The 26,356-nt window shown below is 39.2% G+C and overlaps 1 protein-coding gene across 5 annotated transcripts in view; it reads right to left on the reverse strand.

The window, feature by feature from the left end:
* GNAS (GNAS complex locus) overlaps positions 1-26,356 on the reverse strand; it is a 252,297-nt gene that overhangs the window by 36,581 nt on the left and 189,360 nt on the right. For all 5 annotated transcript variants that reach the window (XM_073309219.1, XM_073309220.1, XM_073309221.1 and 2 more), the window contains one exon: positions 24,372-24,469. In XM_073309219.1, coding sequence (XP_073165320.1) covers positions 24,372-24,469 — 98 coding nt within the window. The remainder of the gene's footprint in view (positions 1-24,371; positions 24,470-26,356) is intronic.

Raw genomic sequence — 26,356 nt, forward strand, 5'->3', positions numbered from 1 at the left:
ACACCAGAAAGGAGGGAATGGATGGCTCAGAATAAGAGCAGGAAACTGAGCCTTTCACTGATCAAAATATCAAGTGCAGGTTTATATCAAATATCGAAGACGGTGGTTCAGTGACTTGTATGAAATGATCTGATGCTCTCAATATGCATCACAGAAAAGCACCATCACATCTGGCATCGTCAGCAGATTCAGAAGGCTGAATGGTCCCTGGAAAATTAACTCTCCAAAAGGTGGTCACTCCAGTTCAAGGCTGAATCACACTGGCAGGTAGCATAGGAGTCCTGAATGGAAACTACCTGGGCTAGGACTCAAATTGGGCGGTTATGTGATGATATGGCATACTGGTGGCACCCCTCCCATCTGCCTTCTTGGTCTCCAAAAGCTCAGCTTTCACTTTTTATTTTCTTTTTAAAGTAAGTCGCTAGCTGTTGCAAAGTAAACCTTGTAAATGTGATTCATGTGCAAAGCAATGCTGTGACATCTGCCTGAGTATGTGGAGAGTGTGAAACAGCAGTTCTGAGAGGTATGAACTGCCTTCATCTCAATGGATGTTAATTCAGAAGCTCAGTGATGACAAATTAAAAGTTAGCATCATTGACTATTTCACTGCAGGGAGGAAGGAAAATATATTATGAATATTTACATAATCAACTCTGAGTAACAGCTCATTTTAACATCACAAGTGGGTGGACCTGATACATTACAAACACTTAGTTTTCCCCCCCTCCTCAGTAAGGAAGCAGTCAGTCCCAAACTTCCCAGCAGGACCTCTGAGCCTCTTTAAAGAATACCACTACTTTTGTTTTCCTTCCTGATTTCACCTATGCTATGTTGTATATTTTATGGGGTTCAGTATCAAGAGATGCTAATTCACCAATTTGCATAATGAATAAGTTACAAAATTCAGATTAAAAACCCCAGAATGTATTTACTGAATGGAAAATTGGGCTGATGTGCAGCAAGGTAATGCCAAAGTGGAGAAGGAGCTGGGCAGCAGGGGGTCTACTTTCACTAGTTTTATCTGTGAAACAGACCCTCCAAATTCTCCATCTATACTCATCCAGACCCAACTTCAGATGCTAAGAGGAAGCTCTAAAAACCTGTTTAAACACTTTGACACGTCTAAGATTTCCCTCACCAGCATGGACTCTCTCAAAGCTCTCTCCATCCTCATTTCCCACCCCCTTCTTCTTCAAGTCCTAAACCTTAATTATCTCCACCGTCAACATAAAAAGGAAGAATTTAGACAATCTAATGACAAACTGAACAGAACTGGGCATTTTAAAGCAGTGTTCAAGAACACCACCACATTAACTTCTATCTAGACAATCAAAGGTAAAATCTCTTTACAATATCTCATTGCAGGGAAACACCGCTAATTGCACAGCACACTTTAATATTGCAGTGACAGCACTGAGTCTGAGCCCAGACCATAGTGGGAAGCTTGTACCCACTGCTTCCAGGCCCAGAGGTGAGAGTACTACTAATTAGTTCAAAGTTATACTAGGCACTTCACAGATCTATACCAAACCTCGTGGAATGATTCAGAATTCGTCACACTCTTCTGGTCACCTATCACTTTTATACCTGTAACTTAGCACTTGTATGATCTACAGTGCAAAAGACAATTCCAGGATTTCCATTTGTTTTGCATTACTATAATTAGAGCTTCCGGATTACGGTTTAGATTCTAGACGAACAGCAGGAACTCTGGGGGTAGAAGAGAGTCAACTGGGATCGATACGGGAGGGAACTTATTTTTAAAGGAATAAGTGATTCTGGATGAAATGGGGTTGTGTTGCACCATGCTATATCATATGATATAAAAATATGATTAAAATACTATATATAATATTGTAGCTTCACTTAAAATATCAACTTTTACCACACTGCAGTGTTTTGACTCCACTGAAGAATTTCCTATAGTTAGAATGTAAAATATATACTGCAGCAAAGTATTAAACTCTACACAGTAAAAGAGATGACTTTGAAAGCAACAACCGCAACATTAAGTACTAGTTAGTATTAATAATGTGCAACTACTAAATATAAGAGTTTTTGGTTCCATCTTTCCTTTGCTCTCCAAATCTGTTCCAGCACAACAAGGCTTTCAGTACCTTGAACATATTGTCTGGCCTCCAGTGATGATGACCCTGAGAGCCAGTGCCAAGAAGAGGCCTACCAGGATGTGCTGTAAGGGGCCCCTTTTTTCATCTTTCTTCTTCTTCAACACATCTAGATGCTATTTCTTATATAACTTTACTTATCTTTGAAACAAACAAACAAACCAACCCCATGCACAGCAAGTTCTGTGGCTGGAATACCAGCATGCAGCTAGGAAGGCTGGAAGTCAAGATGCCAGAGTAGTTGGAAACCAGCAACCTCTCTAGAAATCTATATTTCATGAGGAAGAAAATTAGATGTAAACAAAAGTTTAAACATAGCATGGTAAAAATATTTATTGCATGGGGAAATCCGTCCTGCATTTCCATTAAGGAGAAAATACTATTCCTTCCCTTTAATTAAATAATTTTAATTTTAATAATAGGTCCCACAGCTTTTCTGTTTAACACAGGAGACTGGCTACTCTGATTTACATTGGGGTCACAAATTTTCTTGATAGCAACTCTAAATGCTATATTGTTGTTGTTTTTTAACTTCCCTATGCGCTAATGCGACCACATGTTATTCTATAAATATCACAGGTCTTGTGTAGTCAAGGTTGGAAGTACCACAGAGAAAAACCATCAACATGATGGGAAAAGTGTGTTTGTTCTGTTGCTTTAGCAATTTTCCACTTTTATGCATCCGATGAGGTGAGCTGTAGCTCACGAAAGCTTATCCTCAAAGAAATTGGTTAGTCTCTAAGGTGCCACAAGTCCTCCTTTTCTTTTTGCGAATACAGACCAACACAGCTGCTACTCTGAAACCTGTCAATTATAGAGAGAATCTCTCAAACGTGCTGAATTAGGCAACTATTCTTCTGGTTTCAAAAACCCTGATACTAATCAAACTGAAGTAAAAACAGAAGAAATAGCTATTTCGGTTTTTAAGTACTAAGAGTACTTAAACAAACAAACAAAAAAGTCAGCCATACACAAAATCTTTTTCATGATGAGATTGCAACTGTTCCAGAGTTTCCTACCTTTGGTAAAATATGTATAGAAGTCCAACCAAAACCTATAATGTCTCTGCCCCACACTTAGGGCTAGTCTACATTGGCAGCACTTTGACATGCTTTGTGTGGTTGTGGTGCAGTGCTGGGAGAGCTCTTCGACTTTAAGACTCCAGAGTTTGAGCTGCTGTCTTGAGGGAAAATCAGTTTGGTATTCCTTAGCAGACATGTGTCTGTATCATAAAACTAATGTACAGAGCTCTCCCAGCGCTCTAAAAACCCCACCTCCACAAGGGGCGCGGCTCCCAGCGCTGGTGCACTGTCTACACTGGTGCTTTACAGGGCTAAAACTTGCTGCGCTCAGGGGAGTGTTTTTTCACACCCCCGAGCGAGAAAGCTGCAGCGCCAGACAAGCCCTGAGTATTCTTCTTAATACCCTCTCTGGGATTGCTATTAGGAATAAATGTTAGACAGGAGACGATTTCAGAAAAACACTATTAAGACGTGAATGTTGCAATCTACCAGTTCTGTAGTCCAAACTTTTCTAAAAGGGACTTTTGCTACTCCAGACTGTTTATTCTTTAATAAAAAAATTGATGGCAAGTAAACTTCAGTTTCAGACCAATAAATATCTGATGCTCTATGCAGTATCAAAATGGTGATTAAATGTCACTCCCTCTATCTTAGACTTTATATTTTCATTTAAATTACATAGAACAAAACAGAACGGCTCATGACACCTTAACTGGGGAGCAGATACCACATCTCCATAATAAAGGTAGGAAAATCATTTTATTGCTACAGTTAAGGCAAAACTAGTTTTTTGTTAAAACATTTATTACAAACATTTCTTTCACCCTGTAGTAAGGTGATTAAGCTTAATGGATGAAACACTAATCTTTCACTTTAAGACACCAGGGTCTGAGCTGCTGTCTTGAGGGAAAATCAGTTTGGTATTCCTTAGCATACATGTATCTATCACAAAACTAATGTACACAATTTTGGCATTATTAGCAGACTTTTCTTAAATAAGGCCCAGGAGCAAGCTCTTATGGAAACAATCACCTTTCACTTCTTTATAGAAAGTCAGAGCTGAAACAGAGATGCATTCTTGTCGCTGCATGCAACAGAAAAGATCCTACCTATTTTTAGGTTTCAGAGTAGCAGCCGTGTAAGTCTGTATTCGCAAAAAGAAAAGGAGTACTTGTGGCACCTTAGAGACTAAGGTGCCACAAGTACTCCTTTTCTTTTTACCTATTTTTAGTTCACTTTTTCACTAAGAAAACAGCTGGGAGCCTGATAAAAATACTTTGGCGACAAATTTAATGGTTTGAATTTTAAAGCTATTTTTAAACAAGATTCTAGTCATCTTTCAAAATAAGAAACATGGTTAAGCATCACTTGGGTTACTGCTTGATAAGGCTCTGTGATCCAATCAGAGCAAAACTGGGAAACTTATCAACACCTCCTCTGATCTTCAAGTTGGTTGCAGGCCAGCTTTTTTCTTTGAATGAAAGCAGCTCTTCTTTGAATGAAAGCAGCTCTGCTTTGACCTGCCTTGTTTTCCTTTCTCCCTTTCCCTGGGCTCTAAGCTTCCTTGTGCAATGCTCTGTATCAACTACAGAATTAGTGATCTACCTACGCTGAATATACATTGTGAAGCAAACAGATGTCAAGATCACTGCTTCTGGAGACAGCTTGTGAAAGCTGGAAATTGCATTTGGTAATAAGATGGGTGAGTCCTATGGTAGTGTGACTCCATGGAGCACGGGCAGAAGTAAAGTGTTCTAGCAGAAATGGGGAAAGGTCAAGGATCTCCTCTATGAAAGCACTCTCTGAAAGAATGCAAAGGAATTCACAACTCACAATCTATTGATGTTTATAAAAATATTAACGACCACATAATTTACATTAAGATCAGGATATTAGCACTAATCTTGCATATATTGTTATCCTCTAATCTTCAAATCTGCATTCCAGTCTACTGCTTTAAAAGCAAACCTTTTAATGACATGTTCATCTGATAGAATATGCTCATGATTGTTACACATATTTTACTTTTACTAATAACTTCACTTACTGATACATCAGGTTACATACACTGTACATCTAATTTCTACAGCCAGTGATATTACCCACAGGAATAATGATTATGTAAGACTATATTGCTACTTTGAATTCACTTGATATCTTATATCCATACATTTCAAAGCACTTGGCAAATATGAATCTCAACACCTTTGTGTGGTAGGGAAGTATTAGGCCCATTTTACAGATGGGGAAATTAAGGCACAAAGAGGTTAACTGGCTCACCCAAGTTCCCAAAGGAAGTTTGTGGCAGAGCCAGGAATAGAACTCATCTTGTGCCTTAACCACAAGTCTATCCTTCCTTCCTACTGCACATAAATATGTACAGTACTAAGGCACAGTAAGAAAGAAAAATTCCAGTTCTAGTATTGTACTAGAAAACTAGGAAAAATAAAGACCAGATCATTGCTGAGACTCAACTGAGTATAAAATATCAAGAACCAAGTAAACTACTACATTCATAGTTTGTTATAAAATTACCATAGGCAGAAAGTTGCCTTGGCAGTCATGAATTTTGCAGGTGCCTAGAGTACCATCTTAAAGGTGTTATTCAAAGATAGTGAGCTGTAGCTCACGAAAGCTCATGCTCAAATAAATTGGTTAGTCTCTAAGGTGCCACAAGTACTCCTTTTCTTTATACAGGAATAGTTAAAGTTCAGTTGTGGCAGCTTGATAGCTAGTGAGCTAGATAGGTACTGCATTCCACATACCGTCTTCAGTAATTTCACAAATACTTACTGCCAGCATTTTACAATACATGAAGAGGAATAGTAAATTAACCCCAGTTTCCAGGATTTTAAGTGTACTTGATTATATAGTGATCACTTTTCAGTTCAGAAAATGATCTAATTTGAATAATTTTTACACAAGTTGCTATAAAAATGCTGCAGTACTGAGAGGCCACATGATCAGGGCTTGATATAGCTCACCGCAGGGATACGCCCCTTTGATATGCCCTCCTACATGACCCAAAGCCCTTACCCTCCCCCAACTGCAGCAGCCTTGGTAAAAATAGCTCTTTGCTGGCTTTTGCTTTGCCTGTAGTTTACATAAGCACTTTGGGGGAAGGGGACCCTTGCAGTGGATCTAAGTTACTCAACAGTTTAGTAGAAAATGTCTTGGGTGGCTGGTGCATTTTGAATACAAATTATGGAGCAAGACTATTGGAATTGGCCTTAGATGTGCATACCTTTTTGCAATATTAGTGTATCATACTCATAGGTTTCACAGTAACTGTAATTATTCATTTTCATACAATTCAGATAAAAAAAATCAATTTATAATATGTTTATTGGTTTATATTACACAATGTGTTTTAAATCCCAGTAGCCATCAATTCAGATGCTGCCCACAAAACACTGAAATGGGTAACATAAATCATGCTTATTTAAAAATTAGCTATCAAATTTTTTCTTTACCAGCTAATGGTTTATCTAAGATTAATTTAGACATGTATTATAAATAGTATTTTTGAATGATTTTTTTAACCCGATGAAAATGTTTTTTCCTCATGCAGAAGAGAATACGGTATATGGCATTACAAAACGGTTTTTTATATTTCATACAATACAGGTCTGATAAACTTATCACACTTCATTTTAGTCATGTTTCTTCTTCCCTCCCCCCCCATCCCTCTGGTTTTCCCCCCTGCCTGCTCCTCCAAGCATCCCACCTTTCGCACACCCCATTTTACACCCTTATTTCCAGTACCATAAAAACGTCGTATCAGCCCCTCCCACATAGCCACTAGATGCACCTCCTTCAACAGCCTGTCAGTACAGCTCCTAGATCTGCCACAGAAAGTGTTACACCACGATGGAAGTGCTCTCTCACCCTGGGGACCCTGTGTGCTGCATCTGCAGTGCTCCCAGCCCAGGGAAAGACTGGGAATCGAACCTGGCTCTATCACATGACACAACAAATCACTGCCAACTGGGCTGGCCTCGATTCATGTTTGTGTCTGAAATTTTCTATTGCATTTTACCTTTTGGAATACTTTTAGCTTTATTCTATTTTTTTAAACAGATATTTTATGAGGTTTTGCTGTCACTCTTTAGGTGTTGAATTGATAAATGCATTCCTTCAATTGTCTTCCTCACTCTCATAATGTTCCTTCTGTGTCAACACACCAAAAGTAACAAGAGCTCTCACAGCAGCTCTATATTTTACAAGGTGTAGTGCTCCCTGAGAGGGAGCATCAGAAATGACCGATTCCAAAGTCAGGCAAAAATTTCTTAGCGGCTATTCATAAACAATGTCAAGTAAACTGTAAAATTCTAAAAATATCACTGTCACACACCTGTTCCACATTTGCTGCTGTCAGAACGCTTTGTAAAAACATACCACTTCAGTAAGCTATTTCCTGTCAGAGCAGCATTTGCTCTGGGCCTTTCACAAAACCACCCAGTCCTAAATGGAGAAACTCCCTTGCAGGTCCCCTGTATGAAAAGCTGATTGTTCCAGCCAATAGAATTCTGCAGTTAACATCAGCTGTCATGACACTTTAATCATAGTGGTGTCGACTAGCCTATCATAAAATCCACTCAGCAAATACGATTCTGGCTATTACAAAGGTAATGCAAAAATGACGCAGTCAACTCTGCACTCTTTTTTGCTTCCTCAAGCATTTATTTATAACTTATAACTACATTTTATGCCCACAGATTTTCTTTCCAACAGATGTTGCCTTAGTACACAGCTGCAGAGACTTTCCTTTTTTAAAAATTTTCCTATTGTGCTGAAATGGCACTCTCCCTCTACGCCCCCCCCCCCCCCCCATCACAACTTGAAACAACCTCACACAAGGATTTTTTTAGTTGCACAAAAAGAGTTGGTGAGAGAGAAGGCAGGGGGAGTGAAAATTAATGATCAGGAAGCAATATTAAAGAAAGTTAGAATACCCTCATTTTGATTTATTTTAACACTCAAACACTGTGGTTTTACACAGGAATAGCAACCAAAGTCCAATATAGTTTTTAAAAAGAAATTTCTGACAATTTACATTTCCAATTATTTTTGAAAACGAAAACAAATTAAATTATGCACAGAGAGTTTTGCTGATTTTCTCAGCTTTTTTTTTTTTTTACACTATTAAAAGTTAACAGAAGCAAAACAATCTATTGAAGCATACTGGTACCTCAAAAGCAAGTAACTAAACACTGTATACGGTTTATAGAAACACAACCACTTCCCCCCACTTAACCCTCCGACATGTCATCCTAAGTAAATCCATTCTAGCACAGAATGAACACAAGTTTTCTTTTACAGAGGAAGCTAATTAAAGGAAATTTTTAGCACACAAAAATAAAAAATTCAGCACAAAAATAACCTACTTTCTTATTGGTTCACATTTTATTTTAAATGGCTGTTTCTTTTAAACAGAATATAATTTTTGCCAAGTACCCAACGGCAGAGAAAAATTATTCTCCCCTCCCGTCCCCTCCCCCCCCAAGTTATACAGATGCTAATGCATGTTCTTTGGAAGGCAAACTTTACAGTATTCAGCTTATGGAAGACATACTTCACCTATAATGTTACAGTTTACTCTGTGTAAATTTGATTTATTCAGAACATTACTTTCATGTTTTTTAAATCAACATTTTAAAAAATGTATTTGGTGTCAGGAGGACATAAATTTGATGCTCATGAAAAGGAAAGACTAATAACATCTGTTAGAGCCAAGTATGGTGATAGTAACCACTATGAAATTCCCCACTTAGCTCTATCAACATGTCTCAAATCTCTGGGTATGGCACATGGCTGCTTTTTGACCCTTAAGCTTTTCTTGTGATGAAAATGTCAATTATGCCATTTTATTGCCAATTATAGCCTGGTACTATGATGAGGTACCTACTACAGGGCTAGAATCACAAAACTTAAAAATCTCCTGGTGACGTAAGCTAGGATTTTAAAAACTTGAAACGCTTTTACACCAGCCCAACACATGCACAGTGCACCCGGTCAACAAATTCTTTAAAAGTTAAACTGCTACTTAAAATAGTTACTAAAGATGATAAAGCCTAATTCATCGTGGGTCTAAGTTTACTAACTTTTAATAAAGTTACAACAAGGATGAATTCAGCCCATTAAATCTTTATTTTTACAATCATAAAACAAAATAATTAAGTAATACAATGTTTGATATAAAAGAGTGTTGCTTTATATTGTACTACTAAAAATGCACCATGAATTTCATTAAGAGTTTATTTTGAGTCAATGCTGGGGCAACACTGATTAACTATTTAGTAAGAACTTGGAATACATCCATCAAATCACACATTAATGGATTATTCTTATAAGTATTGGACATTATAGTTAAACTGAAAATAGCCAACAAAGCCTCTAACCTTCACAATTTATTGTCAACCTGTCAAGAGTTTTACACCATCTCTCACTGACCCCAAATGAACTTTATCTGTCCTGACAAGTTATGAATTTAAATTCTTCTCATATGGCCATCAAGTAAATCTGTCTTAATTTCAAGTTAAAAAATACTGGCTTTGCAAAAAAGAATACATTGTCTAACTGAAATTTGCTTGCCTAAAAAAAGATAAATTTGTCTTTATGTTCAGCCTTCTACCCCCTCGCTCCCCTGTATAATTACTAGCACTTTGGTAATATATTCCATTGGTTTATATTCTGTAGCTGAGTTTGCATTTATGTATTAAAGTGCTCTCTTCACAAAAGCAACAAAAGCCAATTTGAAATCTGCCACTCTCTGCAAAAGAGTTTAAGATATAAAAACCATAAACAGACATCGAAAACAAATTTACAAATTGTCTTCCCATCCTATTGTTCTCATGTTGATAATTTATGGAACAACAAAGCAAACTTTGGGGAAGACAAGCATTTCAACTAAAATACAAAAGCCAGCTAAAGTTAAACCACAAACTTTTGACATATTTTCTAGCTTCCTTTGTACCAAACTTCCAAAAAAAATCTCAGTAAATTTGAAAGGGCAGATTTGTACAGTCCAATTCACCAATGCCATCAAAACACATGGTTCATTGCAGATATAGGTTTGTGTGGGAAATGTATGCAGTAAAAAATTTCAAATATTAATACTGTATCAGAGCAACTCCATATACCAATAATACATACTGTACGTTTGCTTTAAAAAAGTTTAGCTCTAGATTTTTTCTCTGTCTGAAATAGAAATCGCAAGTGTTTATTCATATATTGTCAATCATCTGTACTACTCATACTCATTAGAACATTGCAAACCATGCAGTGATGTAACCATAATATTCTTTATCAAACAACAATGAAATTTGCCATTATTTACCATGAAAATCTATCATCTTCATCAATGACTCATGGAAGTCTTTAAATATATATTTCTAATACCTGATTGTACTATTTTAGCATCATGTTAATGTTATGGACATATGGCAAGGTCATGAAGAAAAATGGGTGTATAACAATTTCACTTTAGTCTGTAGAATGTTCAAATCCAAGTGAATTGCTTTCAGTATTGTATCATTTAGTTGACTACTTTCTGCAGATTCTATCTGTTTTCAAAATTATAATTTAGTGCTTACTCATGTGATCACATTCTTTCATATTAACTTTGATTTTAAAATAGCCAATTAAAAGTAAAAAGTGTTAGATACAGAACATATGCTGAGCAAATGATCTGCCAGATTCGCATCAATGTATATACTCTTTAGCAGCCCTTGAATTTTATTGTGCTTGTCACTTTAGCATACATGTCACCAGCTGACTCCTTGTGCCTTTGCCATTCAAAAGGATCTTAAATGTACTCCTTTCTTTTAGAAGGGAGAAAGTCTAACTGGTTATTTGAACAAAACCCTTATAGCTCTACCTAGCCCTAAAACAAAATGCAATTTTACTAGAGAAAATTATTTGAAAACTTTTTTTATTCCAGTAGACACTGTACAACAGAATAATTGTAGTTTTTAAAAAAACGTATACATGCAACTGCACACCTGTTCTGTTAACTCAGTTGCCATGACTTTGCATACATGTTAGATATTTGAACATGCAAATGGATATGTAGGCATGACTATCTGCATGAGCAAATGCACTATTAGCATGTGAAATTAACGGAACCCTCAGCTAAAATGAATGCTCATTTTCTGAAAATCAGCCACTAAGCATTTTGATGATAGCTCATCCTTAAATCTTAAAGGCTTATTCAGTGTTAACACTTTGGACAATCCAGTTTCCTAGGTTGTGAAGTGCTGTTAGGGTGTGCTATGAGCAGGAAAAGGGAGGATCTGCTTGGAAGCAGAGTCAGGTTGGGACTCTTAACAGGACCCAGTTCCAACCCAATCTCTTTGTTTTGTCTCTCCAAGGAGAGTGCTTCACAGTGCAGGTAGACAGACATGCTATTTCTGCTTGAGCTAGCACACTAAAAATAGCAGTGTAGTTGCAGTGACATGGGCTAGCCACCCACGTACATACCCAGAGGGTCGGGCAGCCAACCCAACCTGGCACCTTTGTTTGGGGATGTGGACCACTACTTTCTAAGAGATAAACAGAGGTAGGGATGGGGCTCCAGTCACCAATTATCTATCTGTGGTGGTGATCACGTGCTGTGGATGAGGTAGGATGGTCTTGTGGTTAAGGCACTGGACTATCAATCAAGAGTTTGGGCTCCATTCCCAGATTCCACACAGACTCCCTGCGTGGCCTCGGACAAGTTAACAGTCTTTTTGCTTCAGTATTCCACCGTAAAATGGGGATAATAATATTTCCCAACCACCCAGTGATGCTGTAAGGATCTATTCATTCATGTCTGAATAGGGGCCATAGAGCCTCTGTCCTGTTTGAAAGAATATTGAATGTGACACATCATAAGAACTGTGTCAAGGGATGGGACTCAGCCACCAAATCAAAATGGTACTAAACAAAGAGATTAGAAGTACTTGTGGCACCTTAGAGACTAACAAATTTATTTGAGCATAAGCTTTCATGAGCTACAGCATCCGATGAAGTGAGCTGTAGCTCACGAAAGCTTATGCTCAAATAAATTTGTTAGTCTCTAAGGTGCCACAAGTACTCCTTTTCTTTTTGCGAATTCAGACTAACACGGCTGCTACTCTGAAAAGAGATTGGAGCCATTTTAATAAATACTAGGAAAAGGAAGCTAGGCTAACACAAAGGTGGCCCCAGTAAGCCAGGTATTACCTGTAAATGACCAACTTTCAGCGGGAGACCCACTCTTTATTGGCAAGAGTGAGAGAGAAGCTTGTAACAAAATGCAGTCAGCGTGGAGGAGGATTATCAGGTAGTAAACTTGGGGGTCTTAACTGCCTACCCTTCGCTATTGGACAGACTCACAGAAAACACACACAATAAAAACACAGATTAAAAATAAAGAGTTCCAACACCATGACAAATTAAAAATAAAATCCCCATACATCCGTGCCGGCTGGCTTTTTATCAGCTGGTGCTATTGTGCAGAATTACTATACTGCACTCTTCCTGCTAAAGCAGTTAAAAACAAATGAATTTTTAAAAATTATTATTCATAAAGTTCTCCTGGAGTTGCCTGGCTCATTTTCAGGCCATCAAAGTAGCTCTGCTGGTGTTGAATTACAAGAAACGTGTCCTACTGTACCTACACTGGCAACCTCCCCTAGCTTTCTCCTTCTCTGAAATGGCAGACAGCAGCAGAAGAAAACATAGCAAGGCATTCAAGCAGGAAATAGCGTGAGAACAGGCTCTCTCACGCTACTTCCAGCCCTTCCTGATGTTGGAGGAGTGTGAAATGGCTTGCGAATAGCTTCTCTCACACTGTTTCCCTTTCCACTCCAGTCAAAGTGTCAGCTAAGAGACGTGCACAAAAAGCACAGTATTAAAATGAACCAAAAATCAAATTGTAAACAAGGTACCCTAGGCAAGCCAAAGCTAATTAAATCAGAAATTCAAATGTTGGGGGGCACAGTCCACTGCTTAGAATGGTGTAAATTCACTAGGAAAGTTCTATTCCCAAACTCTGCCTCTCACTTGCTATAGGCCTGACCCAAAGACTACTGCAGTCAGTCAGTCATTCCATGGACTTCAATGGGTTTTGGATTAGGCATCATGGGATCCTGAGCAAGTCACTTAAATCCTTTATGCCTTAACTGACCCTGTGAAAGGGGAACACAACTTATTGTTCCTACCCACTCTATGGGTATTCGTGAGGCTTTAAAAAAAAAAAAGAGAGAGATCCTTGGATGAAAGATGTTGTACAAGTGCTAACTATTATATTACTATTAAAGGACTCAGGACTGTTCTCATTTATAAAATGGTTCATCTATCTCCAGTCATAAATGAAGCTTCTCTGACTGACATCAGCTCTAAGAGTTCATTATCGGGTACAGTTTTAAAAGACTCCCTGAGCATGATCCAAGTAGCCATTAAAATGGTCACCAGACTGGACGGAGTCTGGGACGAGAGTTTGAAGAACTTTCCCCAATTACCTCAAAGAATCAGCAGGCACGGCAGATCTATGAAGTAGCCTGTGGTTCAGCTGCTGCAGAGGCTATTTCTAATATTACACATACAAAAACTAAGTTAAAAGATTATGATGAAGGTTGCAAAGTCAAGCACTCAAAAGCTGGGAAATGAAAGAATTATGGTTGCCAGTGCAACCTTAATTTGGCCCCCTTATATATATGCATTATGACACAGTCATTAATTACGTGATGGCATAATATTTTTTCACAGGACCCTGCCTCATTCGGTGCACAGGATGGATGGTGCTCACTTTATGAGCATCTATTCATATACTTTATTTTTTCCTCATTGTTCAGCGTGTGGTTATATTTGCTGCACACTTTTCAAACCTGTCTGCATTGAAAACAGAAATAATTTCCACATGAGCTTTTCTATGGTGCTCATCACTAAGTCCTTCACAAACATTAACAAAAATATTTTCACAACACTCCTGTGACATGAGGGGACATTATTAATCCCATTTTACAGATGGGGAACTGGGGCACGGAGAGATTAAGGTCAAAACTAGCCACTGATTTTGAGTGCCCAATTTGAGATGCCCAGGAAGTGATTTTTCAGAGTACTTAATGTTATATAGCACTTTATATGTTCAAAGCACAGCTCCCATTACTTCAGTAGCATCTATGAGCGCTCAGCAAAATGAGACCCCAGGGTCTCTAGTTGGGGATCCAGAAAATAGAACACAATTAGTGATCACGTGTGAAAAGTTTAGTTTAAGTGACTTGACTAGCATCACAGAGGCTATGGTTATGTCTACACTTAAAATGCAACAGCAGTCACACTTCCATGCGTAGAGACTCCCCACAGTGACAGGAGGGGTTCTCCCATCGCTGTAGTTAATCCACCTCCCTGACAGGTAGTAGCTAGATCAACAGTATTCTTCTGTCACCTAAAACTGTCTATAGTTAGGTCAGCACAGCATAGCTGAGTTAGGTCAGCATAGCTACATCTCTCAGGGGTGTGGACTTTTCACATCCTTGACAGACACAGGGCTTGTCTACACTGGCACTTTACAGCGCTGCAGCTTTCTCGCTCAAGGGTGTGAAAAAAACACACCCCCGAGCGCATCAAGTTTCAGGGCTGTGAAGAGCCAGTGTAGACAGTGCACCAGCACTGGGAACCGCACTCCCAGCACTGCTAGCTACGCCCCTCGGGGAGGTGTTCTTTTTAGAGCGCTGGGAGAGCTCTCTCCCAGTGGCCTGCCACGACTACACAAGCCAAGTTACAGCACTGCCGCGGCAGCACCTTAACATTCCCAGTGTAGATTAGCCCATAGTTATGCCCGTGTAAGTTTTCAGTGAAGACCAACCCTATGTCTTCACTACAGATTTATCTTGAATTATCTACACTCAAATTAATGCCTCTTGAGTTAGCCTGGCTTGAGTTAGTGGCCACATTGCAAGTAACTTGGCTGCACAGAGTGGACTGGATTACCGCACAGAATGATTGTATTAGTAACACAGAGTGATTGCATTAGCACCTGACAAGTTGTGCCAACTAGCTCAGTGTTTCTCAAATGCGGCCACCAGGAGCTTTTCCTGTGGCCACAATTTCCTGGGCAGTGACCGGGGGGGGGGGGGGGAGTGTGGACCCTCTCCCAGGGCTCCCAGCTTGGGTTGGACCCTGACCCCTCATGGAGCCACAAACACTGGAAAAACAGGTAGCCAGAGAGTTCCCACCTTTCCAGGGGCAGTGAGGCTCTGGCTTTGGGCTTCAGCCCTGGGGTGGGGGAGCAGAAGGCTTCAGTCAAGGGGCTTTACCCCAGTCACATGGAAGCATGTGCTTGGATCACCACCATTCCTTGGATCACCACCATCCCCGCATCGCCCCTGACCCCCGCTGTCTCCCTACCCACCTCCCCATCCAGGGCTAAATTTGTCCACTGACTTTCCAGGATTAAGTAACTCTGCTGTGAAAATTGATATTTGTATGTTTGTTAATATCACTTTTCACAGCCTTCCAGCTAGCTAGTAAGTCTGCTGTGAAAAGTGATATTAACAAATATTACTTTTCACAGCAACAGACTTACTAGCTAGCAAGTCTTTTAAAAAAAGCAACCAAAAAAGCAAAAGAAACAACAACAAAAAGACAAGAATGTGTAAAGCACCTTATTTGTATTTGTATTCTGTTTAGATCCAGTAAAGAATAGATACAACTGTATGTTATGTTTATTATTGAGTCTGCAAAAAGAAACCCTACGTAAATAAATTTGGACATGTATATTTATTTGTTTTTCCTGAAGTTAATTAAGTATTTTAGCAAAAATTGTCAGAGTGGCCACCACTCTGAGGCCACCAAAAAAATTGCTGAGAAGCCCTGAACTAGCTAGCTCTGGCCTATACCTCCTGATGGGCCAGCCAACACAACATTCAAGCTAAGGGTTTTTGTGCGTGCACGGGACTCAAGTTAGGATGTCAGCATAGGATTGCCAGGTGTCCAGCTGAAAAGGGAACTTGGGAGTGTCCAGTGAGATGTACTGACCGAACACCAGAAGTCCAGTTACCGCATGTGGGGAGGAAGTCGCCCAGCCCTGTAGTGGTGGCTCCCGTGGCAGCATGGATGCACCAGCTTTGGCCACAGGTGGCCCCTTCAAGGAGCATGGTTTGCAGTGCTGCAGTGGAGGACAGAGTGTGGGGGCCCATGATGAGCTGGGTAAGGGGCTCTCAGTGGGCATGGAATATTCCCCAGGAGGAAAGGAACACAAGCTGCTCTTCCAGCTGGCACTTCCTCCGTCCACGCACTCAGGCAGCTCCAGGGCAGGGAGAGCTCAAGCAGGCACGGAAGGGGGCTGTGGGGCACGTAGCACAGAGAGATGCAGGGGGGCAGCGAGGCAGGAGAGAGACCTCATCTGGAATACTATGTGCAGTTCTGGTCTCCCGTGTTTAAGAAGGATGAATTCAAACTGGAACAGGTACAGAGAAGGGCTACTAGGATGAGCTGAGGAATGGAAAACCTGTCTTATGAAAGGAGACTCAAGGAGCTTGGCTTGTTTAGCTTAACCAAAACAAGGTTGAGGGGAGATATAATTGCTCTCTATAAATATATCAAAGGGATAAATACCAGAGAGGGAGAGGAATTATTTAAGCTCACTACCAATGTGGACACAAGAACAAATGGATATAAACTGGCCATCAGGAAGTTTAGACTTGAAATTAGATGAAGGTTTCTAACCATCAGAGTGAAGTTCTGGAATAGCCTTCCAAGGGAAGCAGTGGGGGCAAAATACCTATCTGGCTTCAAGATTAAACTCGATAAGTTTATGGAGGAGATGGTATGATGGGATAACATGATTTTGGCAATTAACTGATCTTTAACTATTCATAGTAAATAGGCCCAATGGCCTGTGATGGGATGTTAGATGGGGTGGGATCTGAGTTACTACAGAGAATTCTTTCCTGGGTATCTGGCTGGTGAATCTTGACCACATGCTCAGGGTTCAGCTGATTGCCATATTTGGGGTCAGGAAGGCATTTTCCTCCACAGCAGATTGGAAGAGGCCCTGGGGGGCTTTCGCCTTCCTCTGTGGCATGGGGCACAGCTCACTTGCTGGAGGATTCTCTGCACCTTGAAGTCTTTAAACCACGATTTGAGGACTTAATAGCTCAGACATAGGTGAGAAGTTTATTGCAGAAGTGGGTTGGTGAGATTCTGTGGCCTGCATTGTGCAGGAGGTCAGACTAGATGATCATAATGGTCCCTTCTGACCTTAATATCTCTGAGTCTGTGAGGAGAGCCGTGTCCTAGCTGGTCAGTGGGGCTGCCTAGTTGCTCCCATACAGCCGCAGGGCTCTTCTGATCTGCGCTCTCAGGCAGCCTGCTGGAGCTGGGGTTTGCAAGTCCCTTGGGAATGCTCACTCTGAAACTGAGGGGGGAGAGCAGTGAGCAATGGGAGGAGGCTGGGAGAGGAGTAAGTGGGGCATGTAGGGTGTTGGGGGGAAAAGACAGGGACGGGGTGGGGCCAGTTTTCAGACTTCATGTCAGCAGAGAGTAATTGAGAGCACAGGAGAGATGGTCTCCCTGCTCTCAGTTCAGGTGCCTGAATCCCACATAGCCAATAGCAGCCCAGAGCTCTACACTGACGAATGCCCAGTGCAGAGGGAATCTTGAGGGAATTTAGCCGCTGAAACCTAAGAAGTGTACTGAGTGCTGTAGAACCTCAGAATTAAGAACACCAAAGTTACGAACTGACTGGTCAACCACTCACCTCATTTGGAACCAGAAGTACGCAATCAGGCAGCAGCAGAAACAAGCAAACAAACAAAAAGCAAATAGAGTACCGGACTGTGTTAAATGTAGACGACTAAACAATAAAGGGAAAGTTTAAAAAAGATTTGACAAGGCAAGGAAAGTGTTTTTGTGCTTGCTTCATTAAAATTAAGATGGTTAAAAGTAGCATTTTTCTTCTGCATAGTAAAGTTTCAAAGCTGTATTAAGTCAATGTTCAGTTGTAAACTTTTGAAAGAACAACCATAAAATTTTGTTCAGAATTACAAAGATTTCAGAGTTATGAACAACCTCTATTCCTGACGTGTTTGTAACTCTGAGGTTCTACTGTATGTGCAAATTGCGTTTTTTCAAAGGTTTATTCCTTGGCCAAGTTTGGGCAGATTTCACAGACTCCAAAAGTCATATCCCTGACATAAAAGCCACCTCAAACAAAGTTAAAGTCCCTGCTCTAAAGCATGGGGGTGGCTAGAACTTTTCAAAAAACCCCAACTTTTTAATTTGGGCAAAACAATCCATTTTCCCCTAGTCTTACTCTTGGAAATGGCTGAACCGTATTGGATAAAATTTTCCCAAAAAATTCAGCCTGAGGCAGACACTTGGCATGCAAAATTTCATACCAAATTATTAAAATTTGGCAAAGTTATAAGCACCTGAAAACAGGGTCCTATCATGGGAAGTATCTCACAACTTCAGTAACAGCTGGTTTTAACAGACCCGCCTATACTAGCTGAGCCCTAAAACATTAAAATAATTATTCAGATTAGTTTTAGGATTGTGTGGGATAAGATTGCACTTGACTAAAAACATTTGCTGTGTATACAGCACAATTTCTGAAGTGGGTTTAAAAAATGTTAACAATCTGTGTGGACAGCTTGATCAGGCAAAAGTCTCCTCATGAAAAAATGGTAGCAATTACTGTAGTCTGATCCTTGAGCTCCTAGACCATACATTAAATCTTAATACATTCCTTTTTTATATATATTTAGGCTCTTAATGTTTCCTACTGTATCCAGTTTCACAAAAGTAGAATATTAACTCATTCAGAAATTACAGCAAAATTAATGGCTCTGCTGAATTAACTCGATACACTTGTGCTCTGGAATCCTGTGGTTTTGGTAATATATTTAAGAGTACAAGTTGCACTGATTGTTTTTTCTGATAACAAGACAGCCCTCCAAATGAGATTATGTCCCTTAATGGATTTTATTCCTTATAAACATTATACAAACTGCAAGGTAGATCGATGTAAAGACTGCCTTGAACATTAGTGACAGGAAGCAGTCTGATTAATCAAGAGCACAGCATCAAGACAATGCATTAGAACCTAGTTAATCCATACCTCAAGTGTCTGCATGTACAAACAGTGATCTCCTCAGCTCTGAAAGATTTAACAGCAGAGGCTGTAGTGAGGACTCACATTACTAAGATTTCACTACTTTTACAAAATGCACCGCGGAACACGGACGAGTACACTAAGCATTACAACTATTTTAAAATAAATTATAAATGTCAAAATCGAAGAAGAGAGGATAAAGATTTTGAAGGTATTTTGGCATCTATCTGCATCTTTAGGCACCTAAATACTTTTACAAATCTGAACCACAACAAATTTGTTATGTGTTTGTACAGTACCAGGTAAAATGGGGCCCTCCCCCCACAGGTGCTACCTTAATACATTTAACCACACCAATGTGTATTTTGTGATGATTATTATTGTTTTGTAGCTGTGTGGCTTCACTTGCCCATTAACCATTAAAATTCAGCTGATAGTTCACAATGGCTATCCCACCCATTAATACGATGCAGTGAAGCTTTATTACAAGACAAAACCAAATTCAAGCTACAGAAATGTGCCTTTGGTGCTGCAAACAAATACTGAGGCAGTAAAATGGAGACAATGAACCTTACGTTCTTTAATATTAAATAGTAATGTGTATCTTTGAATAAAAATGCAGTTTTGTGCTCTTCATGGACTAGACAGGAATGTTGTTAAATCATCTATCATTGCTTTGAGTTTTCTGTATTCTATAACACCAGCCAGAAATAATGATAAATACGACAGGGCAACTTCTGTAAACATTTGTTTTTCCCCCAATGTGAATCTCTAGAATATTCAAGGACAAGGAGTCCTATTTTCCTCCTCAATGTAGTTCCCTTCTCACACCTACAGAACATTCTGTATTGAGTGAAACTGATGACAGCTCCCAGACAACACATTTTCTAAAAACAGAACTGAAAGTAACTAGTTACTAAGTTCAGTTAAGAGAAGGGAAACAGTCTCCTTCCTACTCCCCTGAAACTACAAGCGTTAGTAAGCAGGAAGCACAGTAAAGCTCATGATAAGTAGAGGCAGCTACTCTTTCAAAATCAACAGGGATGCCACTATGCTGACAAATTTTATTTACTCTCAGCAAACCTGGGTATAGTTTCAAGCTGCAGAACTGGAAGAGGGGTATTAAAGGCATAAGTGAGGGACAGAAGACAGCAGAAGAGTTGTTCTTACAGTTAAGGTTACAGCCCTGTACCTCCCAAGTAGTTCTATGTAAATTTCATCATAAAGCCTATTTTGGTGGGGAAGAGGGGGAAGAGAAAGAAAGAGGTATTCTGGGTGCATTAAATATTTAACCTACCATGGGAAGATGCTGAAGTTTTTAAATAGTCAGGATAAAGTAACTATAGGGCTTAGCTGCTGGACATGCATGGGAGAGAGATACTATTCCAAGATACTGATGCCTAGACAATACAGAGAAGTGTGCTCTAAAAATATGACTGATTAGATAGGGGATGGGGCTTCTTTCATGAAGATGGGAGAGGCAGCTACGATAAGCACCTCTGCTTTACACATGGGTGCACTTTTCTTGGTCTGTGAAAGAGTGAGTCTGCACATCCCAAAAATCTCTTGCTTTTCAACATGACCTAAAAGTAACATCATAACTTAAAATATCTTGGAACGCTCTGTTGGAAAATAGCTATTCTTTCTCTCAATATAGAGAATCAACTTTCCTCTTTAAACCCCCCCCCCCCCCGCAACTATAAAAGGAGAAACAAAGCTATGCAGAAGACAGACCAGCCAACTCCTCAGATTTTTCCACTTAAAAAAAAGACTAGAGGGGCCAAATTATTTCACATTTTAATTTCTAAAAGAATGAAGGTCAATCTAGGCCATGGGGCAGGGCTTAGTCTTTCCATCTTGGCAAGTTACAGATAGGCACATGGATTCAGAGAGAAGAAACAGAATGCAAGCCCCAAACCTAGGAAAAATAAAGCTCAATGCACACACCATTACACACAAATTGCTGGCTTGAGGTGTGTCTCGCCCTAATACAGAAGGCCCACCCCTCTGAATCATTTTAACCTCCGTTGTACCGCTGTGCAAGGAGGCATGCACGTGGAAAGACCATGCAGGTCTGTCTCCATGCTCCCTTTGCACTGCCAAGAGGACTACAGCTCTGGCTCCAAATCAGCAAGTGGGAAAGGAAAGGGAGGAGTCACAGTCTGCCCCCAAAAATGCATAAGAGGATCCATGGAGGGGGCAGTGGCTGCTGTGCTAGCTCACTGGCTGGAACAGTAGCCACGCAGGGGCTGGATCACAGCCTTCCCACTGACTGAAGGCAGATGCCATCCCTCAACCTCCATTCTTCCTGCACAAAGGCTTTGTGTGGGCTTTCTGCAGGCTCTGCACAAGGATGGGTCAAGTTCACCTTTGATAAGCAAACTTTTGGAATGCCAAATAAATACATAAATTCCAAGTTGATTTCTTCACTGTTACTTTATAGAAAGACTAAAAAGCTTGGTTTTAAACAACTTATGAAACCCAAGTGTCCTGTATCTTTCAAACCCTTTTGTACATTAATACACTACTTGCAAGAGTGCAAACGTGCTTATTAGTAATATATATAAACATATATAAATAAAATAATTAGACTGCTCCTGTAAAAAACAACAACTATGTATTACACACTTGGAAGCAGCCCTAGTGAACATGACTATGGTAAAAAGTAATACACATTTACAAAAAAAACCCAATCAGCCTTAGAAGTTGATAACTGTCAATCTCTAACAGCAAAATTGTATAAACTTAGAGTGTGAGTAGCTCAGAGGAGACAGAAGTCACTGAACATTTTTAAAAAGATTAACTTTGAGGAGCAAAAAAACTTCTTGGAAACTACATTTATTTTGAAAACAGAAGATGATTAATAGAATTTTTATTATTTAAATTCAGTAGTGCCCATTTCTTGTTTTACTCTGCAGTTTTAAAAAGCAAAAAGCGTTTAAAAACCTTGGATATTTTCTCTGAACAAACTGTCCACTTAGAAGAGTAATTTTACTGTAGAATAGAAACCTAGCTGCCATTACTATTATTAATGGCGGTCTTCACATTGAAACCAGAATAGTCCTCAGTGATGGAATCTCTGTTTTGTCTTTGCTGGATTTCTTTTATTGGTTTGTTTTAAGTGTGGCCATTGGATAACTTTCAAGATAATCAGTCTGTCATTATAATTTTGCTAAAAGTACTTTTTGATACTTTTCCAGAAGATTCAGTAGCAATGAGGTATGCTGTGATTTCAAAGCAGAGTTAATTTCTGAGCAAACATTTCTCATTATCAACTTTTTCCCTTTGGTTCTATGATATGAAAATTACTGAATAGTGCAGTATCAAAAAGCACCAAAAGGAACTATGACTAACAAGGACAAAATTCTTTATAAAAAGAACTACTAAAATGTTGCAATAAATTCTAAGTTAAAAAACAATCTGAATTTTGAGATTGTGGAATAAATTAAAAACAAATTGGACAACGAAAAATAATCTAGAAAAAATTCTGCAATTTGTCACCAGTGGTTAGGATTTATTTTTGGTTCAACAACCCATGCTGTAAAAATCAATGTTCCACTAGATGGAGCAGGATGGTAAAACCATCAAAGGCCATTCCTGCCTGCTGACCCAACACAAAATCCATGTCCAGCAATCATGAAATGACCGCAAAAAATATTTTAAGTTTTCTCCTGAGTTTTCATCTTAAGCAAAACATAAAACTGGTATCCCATTCCAGTACAGATCAACGTGACAGAGGGAGCACAAGTTCCTAATATTACCTACTTCTGCTATGCTAGCAGAAACAGCAAGGTAACAAACACTGCCAGAAACATGGTTTTTACTAGTTCCGTTAGTAAGGACAGGGCGACACTTTAGAGCATAGTGTTACACATCAAACTCAAAATCCCAAGCCCTTAAATATTTCTTGTTGTGTAGCAAATAAACTTACAATGAAACCACTTTAAGTGACCACATAAAGGACTAGAAAAATATCAGTAACCTAGAGGAGGGGGGTCTAAATGCAGGTCAAACAAAATCGTCCTAGAAACATTGTCATAACTTTAAAGTGGTTTCTTAAGACCCAGAACCATGCAAGAGTCATGGTAAGCAGTCTCTTTATAGCAAAGATAATTTTAGACTTACTTTTGGTCTGAGGTAAACAGAGACATAAAATCATATTCTACTTTATCTAATGTTTTTAAACTTGTGAAAGACCCAGTCCTAAACACACAGTCTCAAGCACTACAGACCGCTGATCGTTATATGAAATGAGATGCAACTGTTTCCCCAATCACAAAATCTTGCTTTTGACTTCTACCCTAAGCTAAAAAGAAAGGATAGACTCCAATATTCATAGATGGTACCTTTTAACTATAACTCTTCCAAATAAAAAAAGGTTTCATTATGCACTCGAGAACTAGATGTTCTGGTGGTCCCTTTTGGCCTTCAACTCTAAGACTATGACCAAAGTATAAAGTAATCTTTATAGAAAACATACTAACATAGTAAAACAACCAAACTTCTGAACTATGCTATGAGTAAAGAACTGCAAATCTGCCTCCAATCTCTTAACATCCCTATAATTATTACTACACATAGTAATATTAATATGGGAGTGAAGTGATTCCCATTCTGAAATGTGCATGACCTGTGCATCAAGCCCCTGCTGGTGTTTCCACCACCTTCTTTTTAGCTGCTAAATTGCATTAAAAAGCTACAAATAAAGTAGATGTTCCTCCCGGTATAACTTTTCCATGTAAACAATTGCTGATGCCGCAGGGATTTTATTTGATTGCCAGTGGAAAAGGAGGTGGGGTCCAAGTGATTGTCACTGGAAAGGAAGGGGACTGGCTTTCAGACACACTATTAAGACACAGTTTATCTCAGGAAAAATTGAGTCCCCTGTCAAGACTGCTTAAAGGGATCTCCAATGTTTGCAATACAATTTTTCTTTAACATGTAAAGACTACCATTAGCTGACTATTTTTAGGAGGTCCCACAAGTGGCTGATTAAGATAATGTTTACTATACAGTGAAACCGTATTCTTTTCATGGGACAGAATGTGTGTGTGTCAGGAAACAAAGTGAATTCTATCATTTGCAAATACTAAAATTATAGCTATTGACAATACACATCAGAACAGAAGTACTACTTACTACTGTGCACAGTCAATCAATTGATATTCATTAGACCTCTCGTAGCAGGCTTTCACACCTTCATCTTGCCAAAGTGTTTTTGTGTGTTCATAAAACTCCTGAAAGCAAAACAGAGGGGGAAAAAGTCAGCAGGAAAAGGAGTATGTACATACAAAGAAAAACAATTATAAATGTTTTATGCTTAGTGCTAACTTTAGAGCACAGCTAGATGTCTGCACCATCTTGACTTTATACAAACTGATACACTGTCTCTGAACGGTTTTGTCTGTGGGCACAGATCATGTTCTCATACATGTACAGCTTTGAGCTTTTCAATAAGTACCACTAACTGTTTGGCAAAGCTTGCTCCCTAATTTCTCTCTTCTGCCAACTCTTGGTATTACCTTCCCTATGTTACTCAGTTCACCATTTTCAGGGGCAAGCACGTTTACATTGCCGAGTGCCAAGTCTTTTTTATTTTATTTTTTTTCACAAGGCATACATACCTGTAATTCTTATGTAAAGGTAGAGACCACATCCCTGATTTTAGACACAAGATGCAGAGGCTCAACAACAAACTAAAATAATTTAGAACTCTTGGGGAATCCACAGGCCATGTGACCAAAGGGCGTACACAGAATATCACCGCCTCTGTCAGCTTCAAACAACAACAAAACTCCAATTCACAGGAGGTGACTGAGTGTGGATCTAGGTAAAATTTTCCAAAAGCACTAAAGAGACCATTTTCAAAAGTGACTTAAGTGCCTAAGTCCCGCTAACTTTCAATGATGTGGGTTCCCAAGTGCCTACTCCACTTCTGAAAATGAGAGCTAGGCTCCTAAGTGATTTAAGTGCATTCAAAAATGTGATTCCGCTAATATAAATCACTACCTGCAGAGAACAGAAACTTTCTTCTCCACCAATAGATCCATGCCTGAAGACTACAAAGCTCAAAGGATGTCTCTTAAAAAGAAGATTTGCTTTTGTAAAAGTAAAATGTCAGGAATAAAACCTCACAGAGATAACTCAACCGAAAGCCTAGATTGCGAGGAGTAAGAGGTAGGAAAAGATGTCGTAAAAAGTAAGGTAACAGAAACACACTTCTGACATCTGTCCCCCAGATCCTCAATATCTACAAGTAACAGTGATGGGACACTAGCCCTACCTACTACATTCCATAATGTGACAGTCTGAATTCACACACACTGCAGCAGGAACATTTCTCAAATCAAAACAGAGCATGACCAATACATTAGTAAAATGATTCCATGCAGTAAGTCAAAATCCTAATTCAGAAAATATGTATGGTAACAAATAAAACCCTCCCTCTTAATAAATGTACTAAAAATAAAAATACATATCTTCAGTTTACCTGTACACTTAGATTATCTAAGAAATATATATCTACAAATTCCAGTTCCGCACAATATGGGTATAATAAGGAACTAATGGGGAAAAGGAGACAAATAAACAATACATGCTATATGACATTCTAAGTAGATAGTGATGCAGCTACCTGAAAAGTATTTCCACACAGACCTACAAAAGAAACAGTGAAACATCCCATCCCAGAATGCAGACGTAATACAAATTGGAAAGCATGTGCTATGCAAAAACACTGACACTTTTTCAAAAAGACACAGAAATAAAACAGTGCAAAGGGCTCTCTCTTTGTCGTAAATTTTTTTGTTTATTTAGTTTATTTATTTATTTTTGAAGTAAAAGGAGAGTGCAGATCCAAATCGACTTTCTCCAAGAGATGATTCACAACTTGTAGATTATATTGACTGACTCTACATGCTAGTGACAACTGATTTCCCTGCTGCGTAAGTGACCACTTGGAAGGACGGTTTGGACACAGTTCAATACCCAACTTTGAGAGTTTTCTGATATAAGCAGGAAGATCTTGTACTGTCCATATGTGCAGAGAGTAAAAATAAATAAATATTTAATTAAAAAACCAGCAACAAATGCCTGAATATCTGGTTTGAACAACATAAATTCCA

Source organism: Lepidochelys kempii, chromosome 13 (assembly GCF_965140265.1).
Source record: "Lepidochelys kempii isolate rLepKem1 chromosome 13, rLepKem1.hap2, whole genome shotgun sequence".
Taxonomy (NCBI): Eukaryota; Metazoa; Chordata; order Testudines; family Cheloniidae; genus Lepidochelys; species Lepidochelys kempii.